The 15,485-nt window shown below is 38.7% G+C and overlaps 3 protein-coding genes across 3 annotated transcripts; 2 read left to right on the top strand and 1 right to left on the bottom strand.

The window, feature by feature from the left end:
- Window positions 1-87: 87 nt before the first annotated feature.
- Window positions 88-2,205, top strand: LOC105962935 (hydroxyproline-rich glycoprotein family protein). Its single transcript, XM_012987281.2, has 2 exons — window positions 88-297; window positions 646-2,205. The coding sequence occupies exon 2, from the start codon at window positions 674-676 to the stop codon at window positions 1,874-1,876; it is 1,203 nt and encodes a 400-aa protein (XP_012842735.2). The 5' UTR covers window positions 88-297; window positions 646-673; the 3' UTR covers window positions 1,877-2,205.
- Window positions 2,206-3,342: 1,137 nt separating this feature from the next.
- PERK1 (proline extensin-like receptor kinase 1) lies at window positions 3,343-6,997 on the bottom strand. The gene is made up of 8 exons (XM_012987280.2): window positions 6,177-6,997; window positions 5,224-5,787; window positions 5,046-5,132; window positions 4,876-4,946; window positions 4,559-4,635; window positions 4,310-4,457; window positions 4,029-4,190; window positions 3,343-3,931 (listed from the first exon to the last, which is right to left on the bottom strand). The coding sequence occupies exons 1-8, from the start codon at window positions 6,793-6,795 to the stop codon at window positions 3,620-3,622; spliced, it is 2,040 nt and encodes a 679-aa protein (XP_012842734.2). The 5' UTR covers window positions 6,796-6,997; the 3' UTR covers window positions 3,343-3,619.
- A 5,768-nt stretch (window positions 6,998-12,765) lies between these two features.
- LOC105962933 (SPX domain-containing protein 1) lies at window positions 12,766-15,156 on the top strand. Its single transcript, XM_012987279.2, has 3 exons — window positions 12,766-13,331; window positions 13,746-13,872; window positions 14,512-15,156. The coding sequence occupies exons 1-3, from the start codon at window positions 13,032-13,034 to the stop codon at window positions 14,961-14,963; spliced, it is 879 nt and encodes a 292-aa protein (XP_012842733.2). The 5' UTR covers window positions 12,766-13,031; the 3' UTR covers window positions 14,964-15,156.
- Window positions 15,157-15,485: the final 329 nt, after the last annotated feature.

The following is a 15,485-nucleotide window of genomic DNA, read 5'->3' as shown; positions in this document are numbered from 1 at the left end:
TGCTTTTTGAATTTTCTTTTATTCTCAATTGGGCTAATAAATTCAAATTTCCTCGGGCCCAATTCAATTACAAAATTCGGGCCCTGATCCTCCGAAACGCTGTCGTTTCTTTGTCCAGAATTAATTCCAAAAAATCCCTTCTTAAATCACATCGTTTCTTCTTCCCCCTTTTTCCCTGACCCAGCCATCTTCTATCAATCCACCGCCGCCGACGACGTCGCCGCCGCCGCCGCTAATGTCGTCGTCGTCGACTTCTTAGGTCATGACGTGTTATTGCTAAATCCACGTCTTCTTAAGGTATTCCTCTGAAACTGTAAAACCCTAGATTCTCAAAGCTCCGATCTTTGTATTTTATATTTACTTTTTTTTTATAATAATAATGTGAGTGAATAGCTTAGTAATTGTTAATTCTGTTATACTATTCATGTTTAAATGTTCCGAAATCTTGGATTTATGTTTAATTTTTTATGTTTGGGACAACAGAAATAGTTGTTACAGAAAAATTTCAAGCCCTTGAACTGAAATCCTGCAAACTGAAAAATCATTTCCGATTGCTCATCCGTTACCGTTACCGTTTATTTTTTGATTTCTAGCTCAACAGCTTTCTCCATGTGTTCTTACTGCTTTTTTTTTCCGTCTTTGCAGTGATTCTTCAAAGGAGAATCTAACAAAGATGCTACAGAATATTCCCCACCAAGTCGTGCAATCTCCGGCCAGGCTAGGCCTACCGAACCCCAACTCACCGTCTCTCCAAAACACGAACCTCCCAAAATTCACTTCTCAAACCCCACAAAACCACCAGCAGCAGCAGCAGCAGTCGAATCAGTTAGCAACTCCGGCTGTTTCTTCGACACTCCTCCCTCTCCTCCCCCCTCTCCCTCGGGCTCAATCTCTCCTCATCCAAATGGCTTCTCTCTCCTCCAAACTCTTTGAAGTTTCACCGAACCGACCGCACTGGATCGGCGCATTCCGTGGCCAACTCCCTTCCTTCTTGTCTTCACAACCCCAGCCGGTGGGGGCCGCCCCCCAAGACTCGTCTCCTTCTTCCGCCAAAGACATCATCTCCCAGTTCGCAACTCTCCAAACCCAACTCTTCGAAGCTGTTGCGGAGCTCCAGCAAATACTCGATCTTCAAGACGCTAAACAGAAACTCGCCCGCGAAATCCGATCCAAAGATTCAGCCCTTCTCGCCTTCGCTAACAAACTCAAAGAAACCGAACGGGTCCTCGACATTTTAGTAGACGATTATTCCGATTACCACCGCCAAAAAAGAACCAAGTCGTCGGAGGAAGAATCTTCCACAACCACCATCGAAACTCAAATCAAACTAACGGATATACTCTCCTACGCGCATAAGATAAGCTATACGACATTCGCCCCACCCGTATTCGGGGCGGGGCAGGCCCCCCTCCGGGGGGCGCTGCCCCCCGCCCCGCAAGAGGAGCAAATGCGTGCTTCACAGCTGTACAATTTCGCGGATCTCGATATCGGATTACCTAAAACTGACGAGGGCAAAGAGGGAATTATCGAGGCGGTGGTTGAAGCAGAAGCGGCAGCTCCGGCGAAGGATTTGCTGATGATTCCGGCGAACATTGTGGTTCCTTCAGGGTGGAAGCCTGGAATGCCGGTGGAGTTGCCGAGCGATCTTCCGATTTTGCCCCCGCCAGGGTGGAAGCCAGGGGACCCGATCACGCTACCGCCGCTGGATGCTCTGGCGGGTCCCGTGAGGCCCGACGAGCAGCAATTGCGGGCGGGCCCGCCGCCGGTGTTGGGGAGGGCGCCGGAGCCTATACAGGTACGGCATGTGCAGCTTGATATCGAGGATGATAGTAGTGATTATAGCAGTGATGGCAGCAGCTCTGAAAGTGAGGATTGATGATGGTTTTTTTTAGGGTTTTGTATTATGTTTAATAAAGATCAAATTTTTTTCGATGAAGATGAATGAATATCTTCAACTGTTGTGGAAACTGTGTTGGGTGGTAGAAAAGTTTGTTATGTATCTTATGGGATGTGTTTTTGTTTGTATTTTCTACATTTGTAAATTCTATTTAGAAGTTGATTTTTTAGTTTCGGACACGTTTTATGTGTAACGTTTTACGTCCGACACTTGAGGACACATGTTGGACACCTTATGGGTTATTTTACAATTTTTAAAAAGTTATAGACATCTTTAAATAGCAAATTTTCAAATGTTTTTGTTGTTTCCATTATTATTTACATAAGATCAATTGCAAATTAATAGTTAATAATAAAATTTATTTGATTATATTTGTATAAAGATGTATAAAAATTATTAATATATATATATATAAACAAAAAAGTATATATGTTTGTATTTATAAATATATCTCTACATTTTTAATATTTACATATTTCCCCAAACTTTGTATCCCTATTTTTGGGACATGTCGTCTTTCCATGCCATTTTCCACGTATTGTCGTTTCCGTGTGTACGTGCTATATAGTTTGTTAGTAAATAAATTTCAATTTTTAGTTTAATTTGGTGAAATGTGTAAATTACCCTAATAAATTGAAATTTCACCAATAACGGTGTCCTTTTTCAATACCATGGTGACGCGCGCCACTACACACTCGCCGGCACGCAAAGTAATATAGCTTATTCCTTTGCTTGAAATGTTCATTTAAAAATATATTTTTCAATGAAATTATTAATTTTGTGTATGTATTAGTTAATATATTATGCTACCATCAAAATAGCAGCATAATTTTACTTTACTTGAACTGATCATTTAAAAATATAATCTTTTCTTTTTCACCTTAAATAAATAAATTAATTAATTAAAAATCTCTAAGTGGGAATATTAAAAAAAATAGTAGAAAAAAGAAAATGAGGAAGCCATGTGCAAGAATGATAGCATTTGCTGGCACATGCAATTTTTAATCCCACCAAGAAAATGTAAATACGACTTTTTATAGCATGTGCCAATTTCCTAATTCCCCATATCCCTCCAAATTCTTACAAGTCATACCCATGTGACATTTGACGACAACTCTCTCTTTTTTTATTTATTTATTTAAAACTATTTACAATCAACCCCTAATAAATAAATAAAATTACAATTACACACCTAACAAACAGAGAAGTAAAATGAGAATATTTGAACGAATATTGTAAATACTGCTTATATTTATTTTAAAATATGGTAGACATATATACCAAATGTATGTATAATGGTCAGAAATGGGTTCCAGCTGGTTTCAAATTGACTAGTAGATTATCCAATCTACTACATTGAAAATAAATACATAAATAAATACACTTTGTTGTAATCCAACTGTCAATCATATCCACCCATTAAAAAAAAATAAAGGCAAGTAAAATGCCAAAACCTAGTAACATCTGTAATAATAATTAAAACTAAAAAGAATAGTTGTTCTTTTGGTACTGTAAAGCCATAATAAATACATTTTGGAAATAAAATAACATCAAAAAAAAAGAATTTAAGAAAAAAAAAGAAACAGCTTGTGTATGAAAAACTACAACTGAAGGGGGGCTGCGCCCCCCATACAGTTGAGATGTTAAAGAATTAGCAGCTGGTTCAAAGTTTTATACACAAGTAAAAAAACCGAAAACCGAGAATACTAGAAAGTTCTTCAATCAAGAACCGCCGCTGAAGCCTCGGCTGTCCTTTTTCGTCGTCTTACCCAACTCCATTTCCCGGGTTTGGCCGCCTTCGCTGCTTGACCCGGATGGATTCAACCCGTATTCGCTAGTCGGGTTGCTGTACTGATCGCTGCTACCGTATTCTTTACTCTCGAGTGCTATTTTTCTGAACTTCTTCATGTCCTCGTTGTACTGATTCGTGTCGTAATCGGAGCTCCCGTGAGAACTGTACACCGTGCTGTGCCCCGGTCTTATTCCTTCGTTCAGATCCGATAGCGATACGTCTCCTTCTAACGCCCTCACAACCTGTCGAGATTTTTCGTTTCGTACATCGTACAATCAGAATCAAAACTTGCTTATGCTTATATGCTAGTAAATCGGAAAAATAAAAAAAATAATCTACCTGGCTCATTCTAGGGCGACGCCTAGCTGAGTGGCGAACGCAAGCAGCGGCACATGCAACCATGCGGGCCATCTCGTTCGCATTGTGCTCGTTTCTCAGCCGTTGATCGATAAGAGAATCAAAGTTTCCATCTTCAAGAGCTCGTGTGAGCAAAGGCCTTGCCTGTATAGTTACAAAATTCATCGTGTCGGTTAAACAATCATTATTATTTTAATTGCACATATAACCAACCAATTAGCATCGATCGTACGATTGATGTAAGAAGATATATACATACTCACCCAATCTACCAAACTATCGTCCATGTAAGATTGATCTGTGTCAACAGGTCGTTTGCCAGTGATCAACTCTAACAGCATAACTCCAAACGAGAATACATCTGACTTATCTGTAAGTTTTCCCGATGACGCATACTCTGGAGCCAAATACCTACATTACAGGGATATATGTTAGCATTATTATTATACAATTTTAGGTGGATATTTCCGTTCGATATAAAATATAGTAAAACGAAAACGAATTGTTTTTACCCAAAAGTTCCCATTACTCTCGTGGAGATGTGAGTATTGAGGTCGGAAGTAAACTTGGCAAGACCGAAATCCGCGACCTGAGAAAAATAATTCATATTCATCAGTACTCAGTTTTCCATTGCAAATTTTCACAAGGCTTTGTTTGGTTCGTGGATTATGAAACGAGGAAAACGTAAAATGCAAAAGCAAATGAAAACAAAGAATTTAACCTCCTAACCAAACAGGAAATCTATTTTACCAGTCCTTTCATCTTTTACTTGGTCGAAACACGGACAAAAGTATTCAATCAAGAATGACACTATCGGGAAACATATTACCTTCGATTCAAAGTTGAAGTCGAGCAGTATATTAGACGCCTTGATATCCCTATGAATAATTTTCGGATGACCTTATGTAGCAAAAACAAAAAAACCATCATTTTAGAATCAAATAAATAAAGAAAAAAAAAGCAATTATCGCCAACAAACGCACAGCAAGAAGAACTCACAATCCTCGTGCAGATAAGCAAGTCCCTTAGCTGCACCCATAGCAATCCTCAATCGTGTGGGCCAATCCATCACGGGTCTCCCCTTAGCTGAAATTTATTACACACATATCAAAACTTAATACAAAAAACAAAAAGAAAACATAATCCATAACGAAAAAGAAACGCTGTAATAACCAACCATGCAAGTGGAATTCCATGGTATTGTTGGGAACAAACTCGTAAACGAGCATTCTCTGATCGCCAGCCATGCAGTACCCAACCAAAGAAACGAGATGCTTATGATGAACTCTGCTAATAATCTCAACCTCAGCTTGAAACTCACGCTCCCCTTGTCCGCTCCCGGCTTTCAGCTGCTTAACGGCAACTTCCTTCCCGTTCGGAAGAACTCCCCTATGGACATACCCAAAACCGCCTTGTCCTAAAAGATTTGCGTCCGAAAAGGCATCGGTGGCCATCGACAGTTCTTCGTAAGTGAATGTGCTTTTGGAAAACCCTAGAGACATTCCCGGGGAGGGGGGCGGGAGGGGGGTGGTCGGGCCGGAGTAGTTCGAACCGGAGCCTCCACTGCTGCTGATGTAGGCTTGTGGGGGTGGCGGCGGTGACGGGGCGTGGGCGGGTGAATGAGGTGGCCTGGATGCGCCACCTGGCGGTGGAGATGGCTTGGGAGGGATTGTGACCAAGTGATCGGCTGGAAATGGAGCGTTGTGCTGCCATTGTTGTACTTGACCTCCGTATGGATCGCCTGGAAAATGTAAAAACGACGTGTAAATAAGTCGGCACACTCAATCGAACCTAACTAACCGTAATTTTTTTTTCCTCTAATTTTTTTTTAGCTAAAATTAGATTTATTGAGGATAATTACTAGACAATGCATCCAAGGAAAGCTATTAGAGATAAGATAAATCTCCACCACTGAAGAACAAGAAACAAAATGTAAAAATATCTTTTGCTGACATCAGCCATGTGCAAAAAACAATATATGAATTTTTGAAAGGGCATCTTCTGGATTGAGAAGGATCTCGCTAAACAATCAATCAAATGAATCGAAACAGAGAAATTGAATTTAATTTTGAAGAAAACAAAGAATCGGATATGAATTTCAATGGCGGATTGATGTGAAAATTTTATCACCTTTAGGGCCGGGTGGTGGGGGCGGAGGCATGTAATAATTCGGCTGTTGTCTTCTCTTCTTCTTCTTGCAGCAGATGAACATGATACTCAGAAGCGCGAGTATGAGTACGCCTCCCACAGCTATTCCGACAACCACTCCCGTCGATATTCCCGAGGATCCACCGGGGGAAGACGGTGGAGATCCCCCTGAGCCGGACGGAGCCGGAGGAGAGCCCCTAGTCGGTGGCGCCGGCGGAGAACCCCTTTCCGGAGGCGCGGGTGGAGAACGGCCGCCTGTAGGTGGTGGTGGAGAACGAGTTCCAGTGGGAGCCGGCGGGGATGGAGGAATTGGGGATCCGGATGGAGGAGTTGCGGCTGGGGGAGATGGAGGGCTGGTCGCCGGAGGTAGGGTTGGGGATGGAGGAGAAGGCGTGGTTGATGGAGGAGGAGCGGTGGGAAGTGGCGGAGGTGGGGAGGACGCCGGAGGAGGGGAAGTGTCTGGGGGAGTAGGACTCGCCGGTGGGGGAGATGTCGCTGGAACAGGCGGCGGCGGTGAGGCCGCGGCGGCGGGTGGTGGAGAGGGGTTGGCTGGAGGGGATGTGGGAGGCGGCGCGGCTCCCGGCGCAGGCGACGTTGACATCTTTCTAAAACCCTATGCAATTAAGGAATAATCAGAGGAATAAAAATCAGCCGCCGGAGTAAAAGCTTTGATTTGGCAACGACGGCGGACTGTGATTTTTCTCACACTAGATTTTGTTTTAGAGAGAGAATGTAGTCGTTGGTAATAATGAAGAGGAGAGAACAAACTCTATAAAGTGGGTTTTGATTTTGTTTTTGCTTTTGGGTTTTCTTTTTCTTTTTTTTATTTTTTATAAAATAATAAATAAATTTGAAAAGTTCAATTCTTCGAGTCAAGTGGAGAAAAGCTGGAGTGAGAATTTTTGTTTTTATTTTTATTTAGTAAATAGTAAATAAATCTACTTAAGCTAATGATTATGATTCTATCAAACGCGTTTGTATATTTTTTTAATTATTAATTAATTAATTACCTCTAACAGTAGGTGACAAACAAAGAATTGACATTTGAGTTACGTGACCAAATTATGTTTAGCAAATTTAATGTGAATATTATTTTATAATAATAAAATGAAAATGTATATTGTATTTCCTTTTCAAATGGATTTAGTTTTCATAAATAAATCATTTTTTACTTTTATTTAGCAAATTAAAGTTATGGATTCATGGTAACTATATCCGCATTGAAGATAATGATAGTAATTAAATAAATATAAATTCTTGTAGTATAATTAATGTAACCAGATTAGGTTTCAGAATCACTGTAAAATAAAAATTAAAAAAACAATTGGATATGAGCTTAAATGAATTGTTGTCAAACCAAAATTAAATATTGTTCTGACTTAATTTAATTATAAAATACTTAAATTGACTAGTTTTTAATTTGAATAGTTGCATTGCTTATGCAATTTTTATTTTTTTAAGAATTCCAACTGGTCAAAATTAATTGGAGACTTGCACAAATCTTTTAATTTGATTATTGGAATTTAATTTGCAGGCCTGAGCGCGTGGTGCGGAGCGCGTGAGGGGGCGACAAGCGGAACAGGTTGGAAAAAATGTGGGACCCACACACGGAATTAATTTCCGGGTTTTACTCTTCCGATAATTTTGGTATTCTCGTTTGGTGGCGGTCCTTATTCATGTTTGGTTCTCTCTCTCTGTTATCCCCAACCAAAAACAATCACAATTTTTATTTATTTTTTATTTCATTTTATTTTGTTTTTATTTTTTAATAATTATTGGGCCTTTGTCCAAAAAAAATACAAGATCAATTCAGATTCAATAATAAGAGCCCAACCCCATATTAACTTAATTATATGTATTTATTGACCACATTTGTGATATTAAAAATAATAATAATATGTTGAATCAAGAATTTTATCCAATTAGAATGGTATCAAATTAGGTATATCCTGGCCTTGATCTTGATAAGTTGTGGATGTATCACTATCTTGACAATTTAATTTTCTTACTTATTAGGAAAATAATCTAATTATATGATTAAATAAAATTAGTGAACTTGATTATTTGGTTATTGGGGTTGGGTTCATTCAAGGATTTTGATTTGATTCTCTAATTATTTATGCAATCATTTAGTAAAACATAACGAGTGAGGACTAAATTTCAATTGATTCAAACCCCCCAGTCATGATTTTCGTAATCAATAATCCCTGTTTAGATCACTTTTTTGGGAATTAATTCAAACTTGTTGGGTCGAACCGTCATATACGATTACTTTTCTGTAACTGTGGGTCGACCGCGGCAAAAAGAATTTGCAAAAAAAAAAAACAACTCTAGAAATCGGTGGACGACGATGACGACGGTCAATTTAAGTATGAAACTTGTATTTTTTTTGTAAATGAGTGTTTTTGGGTGGATTTGTTATGAATAAATAGTTGTTAATAAACTTCAAAAAAAATTATTTTCTGAAAATAAATTTTATTCAATATAGTGAAGAACTAATAATTATTAATTAAAAAATAACAATAAATTCACCATTCAAATTGTGTAGCATTATTTTATAATTTATAAGAATACTTTTTACTTAATTTTTAGAATAATAATTTTTCAATATTCTACAAATTTGTGTGAGAGATTTGTCATGCATTCATAATCAACGCCGTGAATACCTGCCCAAATGGTTTTGGTTTTCTATTTTTCTAATAAATTAATATTATTATCTTCATAATCAACGCCGTGATCCACTTAACGATTGCTAAATGTAAAAGCACATTTTATAAAGTTTTGAACTGTTAAATTTATTTCATATAAATAAATACATGGATCATATAAACAAATACATGGATATTACAGTTTGCCCCTTCGAATTATACCATGCGCATTGTCGCCACCCCAATGATCACGGACTCAGTTTAACAAAGTTGGGCCAAACTTCGACATTGGGCTTACCATTAAGACGCAGGACTGATCATGCAAACCAATATAGATTTACTGTACATGGCCCCCCGAAACGGAACATATACAAGACCTCTTTAAAAAGCTCGATAAGAAGAGAACTTGTTGATATCAAGTTCGCTGAAGAAAATCGCTATGATACGTAGACAACAAGCTCGCAATTTCGTCCGCGTGCACATGTAAAAGACAATGGAGGGGGTATGTAGCGAGTTGAAAGAGAGACGTTCGAGAAAAAAAAAATCAAAAGTATATCTTACAAATAGATAATTAAAATATGCAAATTATGGTAGGTAATTAACTCAGCCCAACTATGCGATTCATATTTTGACAATGTTGCTATTTCATAATTCCAAAGTTAAGTGGGCTTTCAGATGTGTAAATAATACAGCCATCTACAAATAAATAAGTGACTAATCCAAATCAGAATTATTCTAATCAGTTTTGAAAACATATATAATCTTCATTTTAGGCCTAAGCTGAAAATTATTAATACATGGGGCCTGAGGCCATACTTTGTATTTGGGCTTCAACCCGGGAGAGATTATTACGGGGAAAAAAAAAAGAGTTATTAATAATTAATTTGCCAATATTTGGGGAAAAGTATTTAATTTTATTATACAGTGAAGTATAGTGCCAAAATAAATTTGTTTGAATTGATAACATGCTTCAAATTATACTCTTAAGTCTTGAGGGTAATTGTCACAGGAGTTTCTTTACTCAATAAATTTTCCCTTGCAATCCAGCCCACGTTGCAAGGAAGAAATTGCTCTTTCAATTCCCGTTTCAGCACCTCCCAAGTCTCAATCTTCACTCGGTTGGCACTTGCATCGTCTGACAAACGAGCACGCCACCACAATTTTGCATCACCCACTAGATACATACTTGTAATGGTCACCTTCTCGCGATTCGGAACCTTGGCTGCCTCGAAGTAATTCTCCATATCCCACACGAAGTTTTCGACTTCTTTGGCACTGCGCACACCATCAAACGCAGTCGGTTCCGGCACACGAACTTTGGATCCCAACGTTCTGCCCTCAGAACTTGATCCTTCATGTCGAACAGCCCTTTTCAACACCATCAAATCCGTAAGCATTCCCTCAAGCTTCGTCTCAACGACATCAATGAGGAGTCCCATCTCCTCAGCAACGGACGTGAATCTGCCCTCCACAAATTGGGGCAGATCATCCAACGATCTTGCCAAGCGATCGAGTTTTTGCTTCCTATCAGCAAGTCGTTGCAAGATTGGTGGATCCGTTGGATCTAGGGGCGGCCCAACCAAGGCTTCAAGACATTGCAGCCTTGATTCCATCTCTAGCATCATCACACGAGTAGGATTTGGATTTGTCGAAGATCCAGAATCGTCAGCCATGCCGAACAGCAACACGTTCAGAACCCTTGAACCTGGCTCTGATACCAACTGTCACAGGGGTTTCTTTACTCAAGAAATTTTCGCCCGTGCGGCCTGATTTGCCCACCAAATCAGTCAGCCTTCCTCTCGATTCTCTTCGCACAAATACGCACAAACACAAGTCTTTCTAAGCCACATAAACGATAACAAGAGTATGCAGCGGAAAACAAACACACAAGCACGTTTACGGGCAATGCCCAACCTTTATATTAATTTCCCACAAAGAATACAAAGGAGACTAAGGTGTACACACAAAATCCTCACTCATAATGCCCACAATTACAATCTGAACTCTCTAATGCTAGATGGGTCGTATTTGTGCACTCATAGCCAAATAAATACAAGGAAAAAGGTAGTTTTCACATAAAACTACCTAAGGACACATGGCAGCACTAACACTTGACACTTGGCCAACTATTACAAGTAATAAGGGGCAGTTTTTCATGCTTTCCAGGCCTCAACCGCTCCGTAACTTCCCTCAAATCCGCCCACAAGAATGATTTTCGAAGCCCATCTTGATCGGGCGCGCGGGCGGGCGCTTAACGGCCCAAACAGCCCGGCCGGTTGCTAGGCAACCCATCTGCCTTGCTTTTTCCGCACTTTTGCTTGCCTTTGCCGATTACTTGCCATTTCTTTGCCCACACGGTCATTAGCACGTCCGCACATCGGGCTGCCTTCATTGACTTGCCAATCCGTCGTGTCAACTTGCCCACACTCGTCAAGTCGTGATCGATTTCCTTCGAACGTTCGTTTGCCCAAGTTATCGGCCACATGCCGATTACTGCCCACGTTTGTCCGCATTGCTGCCGAGCAACGCCCGTGCCAGCCACAAGTACTTTCGATCCACCGTTCCCACTTGAATCAAGCCGATCCTTGCTTTCTCAGACAAACACCCCAAATGCTTGCCCGGCACTCGACCACTCATTGGCCGATTGTGTGGCTGTCTTGTGCCAACCTTTGCTTGGCACCCTTTCTCGGCCATGACTCGGCCACACTCGAGTCATTACCGATATCACCGATTAAGGGGGTAACAGTAATCCACTACAATTTTAAAATCATAAATGTTAGGGCAAATTACGGTCACCCACTGAGGTTTGACCAAATTATAAAAAAAACCCCTCTTGTTTGGGTAATTATAGCTAGGCCCCTCCTTTTAAATATTTTTACATAAAATTTATGTGATTTGGTTATTTACCGAACCAAATCGTATATTTAGTTCGGTAAACGGTATGAAATGTTGGCGTACCGAAATTTTGTTTTGGTTTTACCGAACTAACATCCCTAAATTAACTCTGAAGGGATCTATTCGTTATATAATACATAGTTGATGAGGTAACTTTGATTACCTAAACATGAGAGAATTTTCGTAATTTGACCATAAATTATGGGTGACCGGATATTGACATAAATGTTATTAAAATACTTTTTTTGAACTCTAATATTTAATTTCCAATTTAGTAATATTTTATTATTTTTGGTACTGCGTATGCGGAAAAGTGGGGGGAAAATTATAAATAAGAAAATAGGCATATTCCACAGCATATTATTTATGCCGATATTCAAATTAATAAATAAATAAATACGCATTTTCGATTTACAAAATTAATAACGTAAAAGCAAAAGGACTATTGATCAAATTAAAGTTAATTGGCTCGGCTTGAGCCGAAGCTCTGAGTGGTGCGTATTGTATAATTTATTATTGTATTTCTTGTCAACCTCAGCAACTAGTGCAACTAGGATATATATATTATAATAAATTGTTTTATTTTATTTTATCAGAATATTATATTAAGGCATTGCAGCAAATATCTATTCAAGCATATCTGTTTGAAAGTTGGTTTGCACAATTATTAATTCCGGGCAGTAATTCGATTTTTTTTAAAGAATATATTCTTAAAAAATAGTTTAAAAATAAGTAAATATTTTTTTAATTTTAACTGAAGTAACACTGTAACAGAAATTATAATATTTGTATATCTCAAATGAATTACATTTTATTGAAATTTATATATATTTATTTTGGATTTTAATGTGTAAAAACTAAAAAGTGTTTAAGTGGACTAAAATATACTAATATAATAAAAGAAATATAAAATTAAATATATTATTTATCACTTCACACAGTCCCACACTCTAGTCTAGAGTGATTGAAAATGCCACGTGGCAACTAAATGGGGAATAAAAAAATTTAGAAAACGTCGGCTTCGTTAGGAGGAATAAAACCAAGATATCCTCTTCGGACAAAAGAATATTCCCAATTATGCCCTTCGCATATTCTCTCTCCACCATTACCGTTATATATCAAATCACCCCATCCCACCGGCACAATTCCCCTTATTTCCTCTTCCTCAGAAAAAAAATTAAAAATTAAATTCTAGCAAATCCAATCGAAGAAGATCGTGATTTCAATTGGCCGAATTTTTCGATTTATAATTTTTTGTATTTTTCGGATTTTTTTTATTTATTTTTAATTAAGGATGAAATTCGGGAAGAGTTTGAGCAACCAGATTGAAGAGACGCTGCCGGAATGGAGGGACAAGTTTCTCTCGTATAAGGAGCTGAAGAAACGGCTCAAGCTCATCGAGCCGAAGCCGAAGCCGTCTCTCTGCGACGAGGAGAGAGCTCAGAAGAGGCGGAAAATGGACGACGGCGGCGGCGGAGATAGGGTGGCGATGACCGACGAGGAGGTCGATTTCGTCCAGCTTTTGGAGGACGAGCTAGAGAAATTTAACGCCTTCTTCGTTGAGAAAGAGGAGGAGTATATCATCAGATTGAAGGTAATTTCTTCACCTGATTGTATGGGAGTTTAATTTTGTTTTTGTTTTTTTTGTATTGGACCTTCAATTCTTCTGTGTTTATCTTTGAATTGGGCGTCGATGGTGATACGACGCCGTTTCACGAGTCATGAATTTTTCAGAATCCTCTTATAAATGTCATAAAGGAAACTGAAAATTGATCATTTTTACTCAATTGTAAGATAATTTATACATATGCTGCTCAATTTTAAGACAGAAAGTTTGGAATCATAGAAACAACCCAACAAATTATAATATAGCCAATTCTTGTCGCGATTATCCGAATCGTGATACTACGTTAGTAATTACATATATGATACATAACAATTACTAGGAGAGTTGTCAATATTTGAAACTACCACAGTCGTTGATTGGATTGCACCGTTTGGTATACAGGAACTTCAGGATAGAGTGGCAGGGGCAAAAGATAGGAAAGACGAGATGATTAATATTCGTAAAGAAATTGTCGATTTTCATGGAGAGATGGTTTTGTTGGAGAATTATAGTGCTCTTAACTATACCGGTAAAAATTTCTTCGATCCTTTTCTTCTGTCGTTTCGTTTTCGTTCATTGCATGTCTGTGAATGTACAACTTGGAAGTTTGAAATGAAAGATTCATTAATTTTATACATTTAGGCCTCGTTTGGTTGGAGAGATTAGTCATGATTAACTAAATAATTGGACTTTATTAGATGTTTGGTATCCCCAAATAACTTACCGGATCGGCTCGCGCAAATTATGTATCATAGCTTATCTTGCCTTTTAGAGAGTTTTCTTTGTTGGACGTCCCTAGGTCCGATAATATTTCATTAAATTATTTAATCTTATCTTGGCTAATCTTGTCTTCTCAACCAAACAAGGCCTTAGGATTTCATATGTTATTATAACTCTGTTTCTGCCCCCTAATTAAACATTCGTGACTACACAGTTTCATTCGTATTGTGTCTGATAACAAGTAAAGAAGAGTTGCTGCCTAAATGCTTTTCAGATTATAGCTTAAAACCACTTATTTTTGGGCTAAACATAATAATACGTATCGGCTAGTATGCTCACACTTGTCTTTGTTTATCTTCTAAGTGCCTCAACAAAGTGGTTACTAGTACACACATTCTATTGATGACAATTACTTGAATCTCACCATTTCCCGCGAAATTCGAAACAGGATTGGTTAAGATATTGAAGAAATACGACAAAAGAACCGGTGCCCTCCTTCGACTGCCCTTCATCCAGAAGGTTCTTCAACAGCCCTTCTTCACCACAGACTTGCTCTACAAATTTGTGAAAGAGTGCGAGAGAATGCTCGATCGAATGTTCCCTGTCAAGGAAGAAGACACCTTATCATCTGCTACTACTACTACTACTACTACTGATGGAATCGACGGCCCAACAAGTTCGGCGATCGACGACCGTCTGATCAAAGAATCGAAGGAACTAGCAGAGATAGAGTACATGAAGAGCCTGTACATGAAGAGTAGTTTAGCTGCACTGAGGATTCTGAAAGAAATACGAAGCGGCAGTTCTACTGTTAGCGCATTTTCTTTGCCGCCGCTGCAGGGTAGTGGATTAGAGGACACGTGGAACACAATCCCTGTTCTTGAGCAGGTTGCTAAGTAGTGATAGTATGAGGAAACTAGGGTTTTCTCTTTATTAATTATTCTCACTTGTGAAATTTCGATGATATTTTTGTTTTTTTTGGTTGTGCATGAATTTTTCGATACGAAAGCAGTTGTAAAGTGCTTAGGAATTATGTATCAAGAATACTTTGGATCAATCCAAGGGCTACGCATATGAAAATCCCGTTTTCTTACATAGTTTGTACATGTGTATAGATCTATACCTATATGCGTGTTTCATCTGATTAGCATTCAGAAGTCCGTATTTTTTTTCTTGACGAGAAAATCCACAACCACTGCGTAAACTCCGCCCTCGAGAGATGCAAATCATGTATGACGAGTTCGATTCGAACTCAGTCAAATGACACAACACTGTCTTGCTCTATCAACGGGTACACCTCTTACGACGCAAGAAATAACATCTACAAGACCGTAATTTTTTTTATTTTTTTGAGAACTACAAGACCGTAATTAAACGTATGGAGAGAGAGAGAGAGAGAGAGAGAGAGAGAGAGAGAGAGAG

The sequence above is a fragment of the Erythranthe guttata genome, chromosome 11 (genome assembly GCF_056151865.1).
Source record: "Erythranthe guttata isolate IM_541 chromosome 11, IM_541, whole genome shotgun sequence".
NCBI lineage: Eukaryota > Viridiplantae > Streptophyta > Magnoliopsida > Lamiales > Phrymaceae > Erythranthe > Erythranthe guttata.
The sequence above is the reverse complement of the archived record's forward strand: the minus strand, read 5'-3'. Positions and strand labels throughout refer to the sequence as shown.

Coding starts and splice junctions, on each gene's coding strand:
- LOC105962935 (XM_012987281.2), top strand. CDS start 674: ATGCTACAGAATATTCCCCACCAAGTCGTGCAATCTCCGGCCAGGCTA.
- PERK1 (XM_012987280.2), bottom strand. CDS start 6,795: ATGTCAACGTCGCCTGCGCCGGGAGCCGCGCCGCCTCCCACATCCCCT. Junction 5,133..5,223: donor CATGGAATTCCACTTGCATG/GTTGGTTATTAC, acceptor AATAAATTTCAG/CTAAGGGGAGACCCGTGATG. Junction 4,191..4,309: donor ACGATAGTTTGGTAGATTGG/GTGAGTATGTAT, acceptor GTAACTATACAG/GCAAGGCCTTTGCTCACACG.
- LOC105962933 (XM_012987279.2), top strand. CDS start 13,032: ATGAAATTCGGGAAGAGTTTGAGCAACCAGATTGAAGAGACGCTGCCG. Junction 13,332..13,745: donor AGTATATCATCAGATTGAAG/GTAATTTCTTCA, acceptor TTTGGTATACAG/GAACTTCAGGATAGAGTGGC. Junction 13,873..14,511: donor TAGTGCTCTTAACTATACCG/GTAAAAATTTCT, acceptor AATTCGAAACAG/GATTGGTTAAGATATTGAAG.